The following is an 11,691-nucleotide window of genomic DNA, read 5'->3' on the forward strand; positions in this document are numbered from 1 at the left end:
CCCATGGGTCGACCATGTGGATATAGCCTCAGTAAACCAGTCATGTTGTAGAACAGGTGACAGTTCATAGTTCAACTTGTGCATGTCTGTATAAATGAATGAGACCTGTTACTGAAACAAAAGTGCAACTGCTTGTCTTGCACATCATGCAGTTGTTTGCATCACCAGCAGAGGGAGACAAAAAGCAAATATACTTACAGCTCCTTATATATAAATAACTAAATACATAAAAAAAAACACCACCATTGAATTCAGAGTCAATTATTTCTTTATTAATTTGACTTCACTTTGTTTCTGGGTGACACCTTGTGATGCCCAGCTAAAGGTATGCAGAGGCCTTGGTCTACATATCCTGTTCTACTTCCTCAACGTGGGACGAGACAACCTTCCCATTAACTACCTCTTCCACAATGGTCTTCACCTTTCTAGTGGTCACTGGTGCTGTAAAAGAAAAAATAAATTATATATACACACACACACACACACACACACCAACTAGAAAAACAGATTTATTGATATCCAAAATAGTATTTTTGATATCCAAAATTGAGGGTTAAATTTTAAATGGCTTGCCACAGGGTATCATCTATCATACTGTACAGAATGAAAATGCTGTACAATATATTTATTATATAAATTAAAGGTATAGATATAAATAATAAGATGAATAACCTACCTTTTTGAACGGTTTGAATGATTTGAACGGGAGGCCTGTAGGGAAGAACAGAGAGTTACCAAGTTGTTTCATTTCACAAAACAGAAAACAGCTGAGTCACGTGCTGCACCACTGTTAATTCTAGCATTTACACATAGGGGTTTGTATTGAGGCATATAAAGTGACTACATGTTCCACCCACAAGTCTAGATCTTGTGGTTTGGGCTTGGATCACCAGAGAAGCAGTTGCACCCATTAGAGCTGGTGAATTATTGTTGTTTTCTGCATTTCATTGAATCGACTATATTCAGATGTTTGTGTGTGTGTGTGTGTGTGTGTGTGTGTGTGTGTGTGTGTGTGTGTGTGTTTGTGTGTGTGAAGTGCTTAGGCATCCTTGTGTTGAAAGGCGCTGTAGAATTGTGAATTGCATTGTATTTTACTGTAAAAGGTTTTGTTTTCCAAAATTCATCTGGAGTGGGAACTGGTCACTCACTCCTCAATAAGATTGCTTTTATTTTTTAACATTGTAGCCAACCATATAATATAAATCCCTTTTGACAATCTGACAACCAGAGGGCGCTATGTTATAATTGTCGGGAAGACTCAGGGTCTAATAGCTACTGATTGATCTCTTTACATAATCATGATGCTGTACAGGTTCATGCATTCATTGTTTTTTTTGGAGATTTGAATTAAAAGAAAGTAGACAAGCCTGTGCCGTCCTCACCTGCCACCCTCTCCATCCAGCAGGCGTCTGTACTCCGCGATCTCCATCTCCAGACGGGTCTTGATGTCCAGCAGGATCCGGTATTCCTGGGACTGGTGTTCGGTGTCCAAGCGCAGCTGCATCAGCTCAGCTTCCAGGTTGCTCACCATCCCCTGCAGTCTGTGGAGCTGATTGGAGTAGTTGGCCTTTGTCTCCTCCAGTGAGCACTCCAGGGCCCCTTTCTGAAAGACAGGAAAGAAAAAAAAGGGTAAAAGCTGTGCTTCCCTCACCTTTAGAATTGAGAACCAGTCAACAGTAATTAACTTCTGCAGTTAACTTTTTCCCAGTTTACGACCTCGGTACAGCAGTGAAAATGTCAAGGCCCCGGATGAGAGGAAAATGTGCTTCCAATTGGCTTTTAAAACACTCGGTTGTTAAATACTTCAGCACACCCCTCCTCGCAACAGGGATATGCAGCTGTTATATAGTGTATTCCTCTCTCACCATGCCGAGCTGAGACTGCAGTTCAATCTCCAGGCCCTGCAGCACTCGTCTCAGGTCGATGATTTTATTCTTGTTGGCTTCGAGCTCAGCGGTGCTCATGGTGACCTGCTGGGTCAGAGTGTCAAACTGCAAGACAAAAGGGGGAAAGAAATGCATGCAGTCAGCTGAGTAGGTACTGAACTGAGGAAGAACTGTACTGTAAACCACTTGCATACAACACAGCATTCATCACTGTACAACACAGTGGTAGAGTGTGTAGTAATGCAACTAGAAACTCACACAAGTTGACAAATGTTTGGTTTACTTGACCTAGTTTCTTATATTTACCTTGGAGTTTTGTGTTTTGAAGTTATGCAGATGTTTACTATGTACTGTATACAAAAAAATCTTACTACAGTTTCTGATGAGCTCTATGATAGGTAATCTAACCAAATCTTTCCATTTGTAATTTAAATGTGGCCTCTTTGACAATAAACAGCCCTGATTGAATGCTCTATTGTGCTCCTAGAGGGCATTCGTTAAACTGCATTCTGAGAACACCCAATAGGTATCCAGCTGTCCTCCCAGGTCCTCTGTACTGGAATGAAGGCTGTCTGTTCTGTGGCTCCTCACCTTGTTCTTGTACCACGCTTCAATGTCCCGGCGGTTCTTTTCGGCGATGCCCTCGTACTGCGCTCTCGTTTCTTCCAGGACTCTGGCCAGGTCCTGATGTGGGGCAGCGTCCACCTCCACGTTGACCGATGCACAATGCATCTGAGCCCGAAGAGCTGCCAGATCCTACACAAGACAGCCATCAAAGTGGATTAGCAATCAGTTTTAAAATGGGGTCCCGTAAACCAAAAGAAGTTTAGAATCTCTGATCTAAGGGACCTTGGTACCACTGGGGAACCGGCGATGGTTTGCATTTTTGCATTGAGTGGACAGAACATAGGTGGAAGTACAGAGCTGACTCGGCATAATATCCGTTATATGATAACAGGGTGATCGTGATGGAACATGGCAAATGTTTTGTAATTAATTAGCTGTCTACACATAAGAGAGAGCTGGAGCTGTAGCATACAAATACTCTCAAAAGTAAAGGCATCCTTCGGCTATTCATTCACTCCTGTCCCTAAAGAATGGCCTTCGGTTTACAGGTAGTTTGATCTGCTGTCTCTTGTAACTGTATTAAAACTTGTTGACCATTATATCGCGTCTTGAGGTATATTTGCAATAACTGTATTATTAATAATCTGTGAATGCCAATCTTTCAATAATGTAAGTGTAACTAAATACATTTGAATTTAATTCACTCACTGTTGTCAAATATCACTAATTATTATTATTAGTTTATTTAGCAGACGCCTTTATCCAAGGCGACTTACAGAGACTAGGGTGTGTGAACTATGCATCAGCTGCAGAGTCACTTACAAGTGCTTCTCACCCGAAAGAAGGAGCACAAGGAGGTGAAGTGACTTGCTCAGGGTCACACAATGAGTCAGTGGCTGAAAGCCCTTTTATTTAACCACTGGACCACACAGCCTCCACACAGCTTCCTAATAGCATGACTCAGGATAATTGATTATAGTTGCTTCCACAGTCCTTACAGTAGTGTTGTCCAAGCTAAGCTTTAATAAATAACCGATAGTATGAGTTTCCAGACTGAACCAGCAGATGATCCTGTGCTTGTGGTTCTCATACCTCCTGGTGGTTCTTCTTGAGGTAGATCAGCTCCTCCTTCAGACGCTCGAGATCTGACTCCAGGTTAGATCTGACCAGAGTCAGCTCATCCAGGGCTCTCCTCAGTCTGGCGATGTCAGCCTCAATCGACAGCCTCATCGCCACTTCGTTCTCATACCTGCACAGGAATGTAAGCCAGGTTGCAGAAGATTCTTTGGTTTTGATAAGTCTATCTATGCATACTACTTCAGAAATCAAAGACCATAAATCGGGCTGTATTTTTCATTTTTCATGTCAACCTTTTAAAGACATTCTATCAAACAAGGTAAAAATAAATAAATAAATGTAAAAATAACAAGAGACACTATTCTACTGAGTGATCTTCAGCAGATTGCTTTTTTCAAGGAAACTCACTTTACACGGAGGTCTTCGGCAGCCAGTTTTGCGTTATCAATTCGCAGAAGAATCCCAGAATTTGCAAGACGAGCAGCATTGATCTGGAAAATTTCAAAAAAATGATTTATCCCAAATAGGGGTTTCTATTGATCGATTAATTATCTGATCTATGATTGATTAATCACACATGTTTGCTCGTGATAATAAATTGCATTGAAAGACAATTACAAGTAATATAAATTGTTAAAATAATGCTAAATGTTTCATAATGCCAGTTAAAAATTACTGACTAAACCATTACTGAGGAAATGACAAGTGTAGACTGTCAGAATTTAAGTCAGCATCAGTCAGCTGCCTAGCAACCAATAAACACCACACCTCCTGGAGATAAAATATCATTTTCCACGTATAAAAAATGTGACAAAAACATGTTTTTTGTTTTTTTTAGCAATTACCCCATGGAAAAAAGAACATGCACCATCACGCACAAACTTTTTTGCATTAGCAGTCAATGTAAATGACTCAAAAGCTGGAAGTTGCTATGCTGAAATTCCATTTATCTTTCCTTTTATAATCTGACCATACTGCTTCAACAACAAATGCTTCTTTAACTTTCAACTTACATCAACAGAAGAGACTTTTGAGGTATTGAAAGCCAGTGTTTTTATATCACAGTTAATCAAATAAACAGTTTAAGATCAAACCTATTCTCAGTTTTTGTGTTGTTTCAAGACACGTTTGTCAAAGAATTAATCAACCTTTTTGTATTTCCAAATGTACCACTATTGCATGACTCTAATACCTATGCAATGCGCTCCCAAACAAGGCACCAGAGTGGTCCTGACCTTAACAAAATCATTATTACCTGTTGCTGGAGGTCATGGATGATCTTCTCATAGGCACTATAATCGTGGTGTTGCGGTGTCTTATTGTTCAGATATTCCCGGATCTGGAACTCCAACTTGGAATTGGCTGCCTCCAGGGAGCGCACCTTCTCCAGGTAGGCGGCCAGGCGGTCATTGAGGTTCTGCATGGTGGTCTTCTCATTGATGGTGAGACCATGTTCTCCACCGGCACCGAAGCACCCTCCTCCTCCTCCTCCTCCTCCTCCTCCTCCCATGGCAAAGACTCCACCATAACCTCCAAAACCACCTGACATGGAGTGGCTTGAGATTCTTGTGCCATGTCCTCCAGCGCCCCCGTAAACACTAGGAGCCCGACGCTTGATGACAGTGTGTACAGACCCTGCTTGGGGTACCTTGAAGTGGCCCCCGGAACTGACTGAGCGAGAGCTGGAGTAGGACATCGTGGTCGGTTACTGCTGGGGGCTGGGAGATCCACAAGCTTCACTGCAAGAGATGAACTGCAGTAGATTCATCCAAGTCCCCTCTTATATAGAGATCCAAGGAGGATTAGGTTGAGCTACTTTGTCATAGACAACAAAGACATTGGAATCCATCCCTATCTAATTGTTTTGAAAATTTAGATAATGTCAAGTGGTTTTAGCGCCCCAGGCGTTTAGATGATTAATGTGGGTGGAAGGTGGCTTTGCAGTCTTTAGCTCAGCAGAGTATCATCAATGGGGATTCTAAAATCCTAACATATTAAAAGGCATGGGATTTTTTTTATATCAAGCATTTGCATAATAGTTCTCATAAAAAGGTGAGGTAGGTGTCGTGCCAGCAGTCGAGCAAAAAGATGTCATTAGAGCATAATCTACCAGCCCTGCCCAATAACACACCTGCACACATTTCTTAATCTTAATCATTAATTTCAATTAAACATTATTATCTATAATGGCATTATTGGCACTGCCTGTGTTTCTCACCATCATCTAAAGCTATTGAGTGTAGTAAGGCATACTGAACATGACAAGTATACTAGTAACTTAATGATTTAAGTTGTTTCACATTTGTCTTCAGGAACAATTTCTGCTTTAAGACAGGGTACAACGTGACCTTAAAAGACCATTGCAGCAAATAGAAAACCAAAAAAAGTCTTACAACTGATTATGTGTTTTGTTTTGTTTTTTTTCTCCTTATTTATTGTGTTTTATGTTGTTGGATGTGGTGGTGGGAGCCTCTTGGCAGGTCGTCATTGGATACGAGAATTTGTTCTCAATTGACTCATCTAGATCAATATAGGTTTTGATTGATTGATTATCCAGGGGTGAAATCTGCCAGTACCCAACCTATGCATCTGTTGATCAAAGCGTGACTGGGTTGTAGGTTGTGAAGATTGAGTTTGTCATCAGCAATTTCCACAATTTAACAAAACACAGACTTGTGTATGGCTTCTTTTTTGCAGAATGCTATTTTATTTTGTGTGTTTAATTTTTGATTACTGTTATTATTCACATCAAAAACAGATTCACAATTTTGCACAAAAAAAAGGTTTCTTTGAAACTGAATCTGGTGCAAAGCATGTAAATGTAATATTGAGGCTGTCATAAGCTCCCTTAAAGTATGGATTAAATTAATTCAGAAGAGGTTTTCCGAGTAAGGCATGGACAGAGTTTTTAAACCATGGTTAAAGATTTAAAGTGTGAAATGTTTCACAAACAGAAATTGAGCTTGAATTTTTTTCCTTGTTTCCTTTTATTGTGTTGATTACTCACTCCATCAAGATGCCCTATATGAGAACTAAATATACTGTTTGTGTGTGTGTGTGTGTGTGTGTGTGTGTGTGTGTGTGTGTGTCTGTGTGTAGCTAGATAGATCGATAGATGGATAGATAGATAGATAGATAGATGTACACACACAGGTTACAAGTTTACAGACAGTACCTTTACTCAAGTGATGGGGCTGAAGCCTCAGTTGATTCGACCCCACGTGAACCAATCGAAGCAATAGTGTTAGGAAGCAAAACTTTGTGTGGTTAATTTGAACGGTGTTTAGCAGTAGCTGATAAAGCAAAGAACCTATATATATATATATAAAATATAAGATTTTTTTTCCCCACTTCGACATTATGGACTATTTAATTAAATCAATTTTAATTCCAGGTTGTAACACTACAAAAGTATATGTATGTATGTGTGTATATATATATATATATATATATATATATATATATATATATATATATATATATATATATATATATATATATATATATATATATATATATATATATATATATATTACCCAATACGTATTATTTTTGTCAACAGTGCTCAGTGTGGTGTTTCAGTCAAGCTGAACGGATTTTTTTTTTTTTTTTTTAAATCAAGATGCTGCTTTTTGTTTTACATTTCATAAATATTTACGTACGTTTCAAATTAAAAACAAATAAAAAAAGCATTATGTACAAACAGAGCTCTTTATGAACATTATTGGTAATCCTCCGATTTATTCTAAGTGTATAAAGAATACAGAGTACACAATTTCTTTAAAAATGGAAACTGCAGGGATTTTAACCCGTTATTTTCCACCGCTTACTATCTTACACACTACGGTGCTGAAGTCTCATCAAATTACGCTGTCGCAACTAGAGCTTGTTTTCGATTGGACGTTTATATTTCTAGTGCGATTATTTAAGAAGGTGTGATTGATATGTAAAATAATTATTCCAGGCAATTTCAAAAAAAGCAACGGCCGAGCTCTGTCTTTAGAAAAAAGCACTGAAATGTTCCTTTACACAGAAACGATTGTTTAAATTATAGATGCCCACTTAACCGAGAAAATTAAAAATGAAATTGATTGATATTGTATGTCAAAAGTATATGAAATGTCACTATATAACACATTGCCTTCGCTGAGCACTAGTGCAATTGTCTTTACTCTCAATGTATTGAGTGCTTTGGCTCAGTGAATCTTTTTACTCAAGCTTCACACATAGTATATGGCCAAACGTCTTGCATTGCTTAGAATTTCAGGACTGAGACATACTTAAAAAAAAATAACTATATGAACCTAATTTTGATATTTTAATTCACAAAATGTAATCAAAGAAACTAAAAATGATAATGCAACAGTCTACCATGGAAGCCATAATAGTACAGTATTTCATGTTAGATTTCGAAATGTCACATTTTTACATTTTCGTCAGTTTTTCTATACGTATATGGAAAACTAGGACACGGTATGCAATTCACTATATTAACGTACACATTATTGACTTTAGGAAGAAAAATGGGTTAATTCTATAGGGTGATGCAAAACATTTGCAATAGTTGTAGAGTCAGTCGGAGGTAAGTGACAAATATCTTCGCGTGACACATTTTCATAACATAATTTTGATAAGTATAACTTTGATATATTATTCAGCAAAGTCATTAAAGGGATTTAAATGACCAGCTATTTGGCATTTGATACGCCCATGGATTATATTACAGCAAAGGGTACAATTAAAAGTGATTGCTTATTTTGAAGAACAATGTGCTGCTACACTGTAATTAATGTGTGCACACTGTAATTAATGTGGAATGAATATCAGTATTTATTTCAAAATATCTTCCTGCACTTATTGTCAGCGCATTGAAATGCCCAGGAAACAGTATAATTGACCAGACTGCACCCAGCTACCTCCAGACCCTCATCTCTCCCTACACCCCCACTCGACCTCTCCGCTCCTCCTGCACTAGAAGACTGGCTCTACCTCCTCTACGCTCCCCTGCCTCCAGAGCCCGCTCCTTCTCCACCCTCGCCCCGCAGTGGTGGAATGATCTTCTTACGGATTATTATTATTATTATTATTATTTATTTCTTAGCAGATGCCCTTATCCAGGGCGACTTACAATTGTAAGCAAATACATTTCAAGTGTTACAGTACAAGTAATAATACAATAAGAGCAAGATAAATACAATGACTTTAAAATACAATGACTGCCCAGTCCCTGACCATCTTCCGGCGCCTCCTCAAGACTCACCTCTTCAGACAGCACCTGTAGAAACTCCTCTTTTCCATCTGGGCACTTATCACTCTTCCTTAAATGCGCTTTACTTGCTCTTATCTGCTCCCTATTTTACTGCATTTAATCCTGTACTTTAGAGTACTGTAATCTGTCAAGTGTTATTTAATCTGTAGTATTTTGTATTTAATTATATCCTGATGTAACTATCACTGACACTGTTATCTTCTCTGTTATTGAATCGTATTTTGTCATATACTTGTACTTGCTAGAACAGAAGTCATTGTATTTTATCTTGCTCTTAATTGTATTAATACTTGTACTGTGATTCTTGAAATGTATTTTTGTTTACGACTGTAAGTCTCCCTGGATAGGGGCGTCTGCTAAGAAAGAAATAAATAAATAAATAAATAGTATGAGTGAATGGAGTCAAGCTCCTGTCCTGTTAATATTACTGCGGCTTTTTTTTTTTTTTTTTTTTTTTTTTAATTTAGTCGTCGCCAATTATTTTTACCCCGGTTTTCACCCCAATTTAGCATGTCCAATTATTATCTGTATCCCCGGCTCACCGCTCACAACCCCCCCCGCCGACTCAGGAAACGGAGGCTGAAACACGCGTCCTCCGAAACGTGCTCCTTCCAAGCCGTCATTTTTCGCACTGCAGATCCACAGCAATGCTACCAGACCTATAGTGCCGGAGGACAACACAGATCTGGCGGCTCCGCTGCAGAGCCACAGGCGCCCCTATCGGCCACAGGGGTCGCTGATGCGCGGTGAGCCGTGGATTCCCCTGCCGACCTAAGCCCTCCCTACCCGGGCAGCGCCCTACCCTAGGAACTCTCGGTCACGGTCATAGCCTGGATTCGAACCAGCGATTCGAACCAGCGATTCGAACCAGCGATCTCCAGGCTATAGGGCACATCCTGCGAGGAGCGCCTTTACTGGATGCGCCACTCGGGAGCCCCTTGTCGCGTGGCTTTTATCAGGCATACCATTTATATTACTTAACCCATTTAACTACCAAATACATTTTCATTTGAAACCAAAAATAGAACACAAGCTGTATTTATGTCACTTGATAAATTTTAAATCAACATTTCTTCACAAAAATGTAAATTCATCGTTAGAATGAAAGTAGGAAACAGCTACACCCGCGTAATACAGTTTCAGATGGTTCTTTAAAAAAAAAAAAAGCTAACAATGGAAACAATGTCAGGATTATCAGATGATGTAAGATTACCTATTGACTATTGACATATGTTTGGCTAAGAAGCCACTTCTATTGAAAAGTGTATTTTTTGTGAATGAACTGCTGGGCATATAAGCAAGCTTTTTGTCTGTGGATGACTAACAATGAGACGTTTTCTTGAGAACACAGTTGTTTTGGAATAACTACAAACAAGAAATGTGGTGGTTTATGATACTTTAAAACGTTTTGTCTCCTATTATTATGATGAACGGATTTGCTCTCTCATTCAAACAGCGCAAGATAACACCCCTAAAAGCCCCCCCTGCAAAGAGCGTATTAACTTACAGTAAAGTTATGGCGTAAAACACATAAAATAGGTTTAAAAATCTATCAACTTTTTTTTTCACAGATAAGTTTGAGTATCAATTTTGAGTTCCTTGTTCAGAATTCTCAATTGATCGCTAGCTGACCTCCAAACCACTGTCATGTTACCAGGACAGTTTAACTTACAGGAATGAGTTGGTTACTGTTACTGAGGCATTACTACATCATACATATTTTCACACTACATTCTTTGCTCTTTGGCCTTTGGCTCTTTACCCCTGTCCATAGTAAGGATGGAATTACTTGAGGTAAGATATAAATCCCTTCCTTGCCGATCATTGGACGTATTGTCGAGTATTGGAAGCGCCTAAAATATATATATCAGTGTTAAGGTAATTTGATGTAAAGGTTAAATTTTGTTTGTGACTATCATTTTGTGATAGTCACATACAGGCTTCAACAGCATGAATGGAATGGATACACCCCGAGCAAAGCTGCGTTTTGTCAGCACCTGATGATTTCAAAGGCGGCTAACACCTGGAAGCTCCAAGCTAGTCCATTTTATATGGAAGGCTTTGACGTTGTTCTCTAGGCCCGAGCAGTGCCGTTTGGTTACATGTACCACGGTCTCCTTGGCAACCTGATGTTTTTCTCCTCTGTTTATAGGATAATCCTAATGATGTCAGCCGCTGCTTTTGGGAAGTGGAGTTACAAATTTGGCTTGGATTTTAACACTTTAGTCATTACAAAGGCAACAAACATCTTTCAACAGGTATAGCCAAACCCAAATACTTTAGATTTAAATGTGTTCATCTGGCTTGCAAACCGTGCAGCGGTTTACCGGGGGGGGGGGGGGGGGGGGGGGGGGGGGGGGGGGGGGGGGGGGGGGCGCGTGAAACCTTCCAGGGGGGGCGCGGTGAACGTTTGAATAATAACGTACTAGTAATAATAACAGTGACGTGCCAAACGATACTACCGATTTCGCCCTTTGAGTGCAGCGAGTCATTAAAGAGAGAAAAAGAGATACCGGTAGCTTTAAAAAGAATGGCACCCTGGGATTTGTATTTGTAGGTGTTTGGTGGGGGTTTGGGGTGTAATTAGCAGACAAGAAAACTACAAATTCCATAATGCATCACTGTAACACTGACTCAGTGCGCGGCTGACGTCAGGGACCAAGCAGAGTGTGTTGTTTTCACTAAGGCGCGAAAGTGCACAAGGACTCGGGAGTGAAAGGTCGTGTTCTGGATTTAAAATTTAAAAAAATCTAGTCATTCTTAAACGGTGTATATTGTGCCACAATTTCACATTTATTTTTTAATCGTTTAATTCGATATTTAGTTTGTGTTTGTGGGTTAATGCGTTCTCACATTTATTCTATCCGCCTTCCTCCCTTTGTAACTAACTTA

General features: G+C 39.4%; 1 protein-coding gene across 2 annotated transcripts in view; it reads right to left on the bottom strand.

Moving 5' to 3' along the window:
- Window positions 1–250: 250 nt before the first annotated feature.
- The window catches only part of LOC117433470 (keratin, type I cytoskeletal 13-like), a 28,387-nt gene continuing 16,946 nt past the window's right edge, over window positions 251–11,691 (bottom strand). The window contains exons 1-8 of one of the 2 annotated variants that reach the window (XM_034909312.2): window positions 4,786–5,297; window positions 3,939–4,021; window positions 3,546–3,702; window positions 2,478–2,642; window positions 1,866–1,991; window positions 1,383–1,603; window positions 677–711; window positions 251–441 (exon numbers count right to left, since the gene is read on the bottom strand). In XM_034909312.2, the coding sequence (XP_034765203.2) occupies window positions 344–441; window positions 677–711; window positions 1,383–1,603; window positions 1,866–1,991; window positions 2,478–2,642; window positions 3,546–3,702; window positions 3,939–4,021; window positions 4,786–5,226 (1,326 nt within the window). In that variant the 5' untranslated portion in view covers window positions 5,227–5,297 and the 3' untranslated portion in view covers window positions 251–343. Of the gene's footprint in view, window positions 442–676; window positions 712–1,382; window positions 1,604–1,865; window positions 1,992–2,477; window positions 2,643–3,545; window positions 3,703–3,938; window positions 4,022–4,785; window positions 5,298–11,691 lie in introns of those variants that run through there. The other variant, XM_059006639.1, reaches the window with a different exon arrangement.

Source organism: Acipenser ruthenus, chromosome 33 (genome assembly GCF_902713425.1).
Source record: "Acipenser ruthenus chromosome 33, fAciRut3.2 maternal haplotype, whole genome shotgun sequence".
Lineage (NCBI taxonomy): Eukaryota > Metazoa > Chordata > Actinopteri > Acipenseriformes > Acipenseridae > Acipenser > Acipenser ruthenus.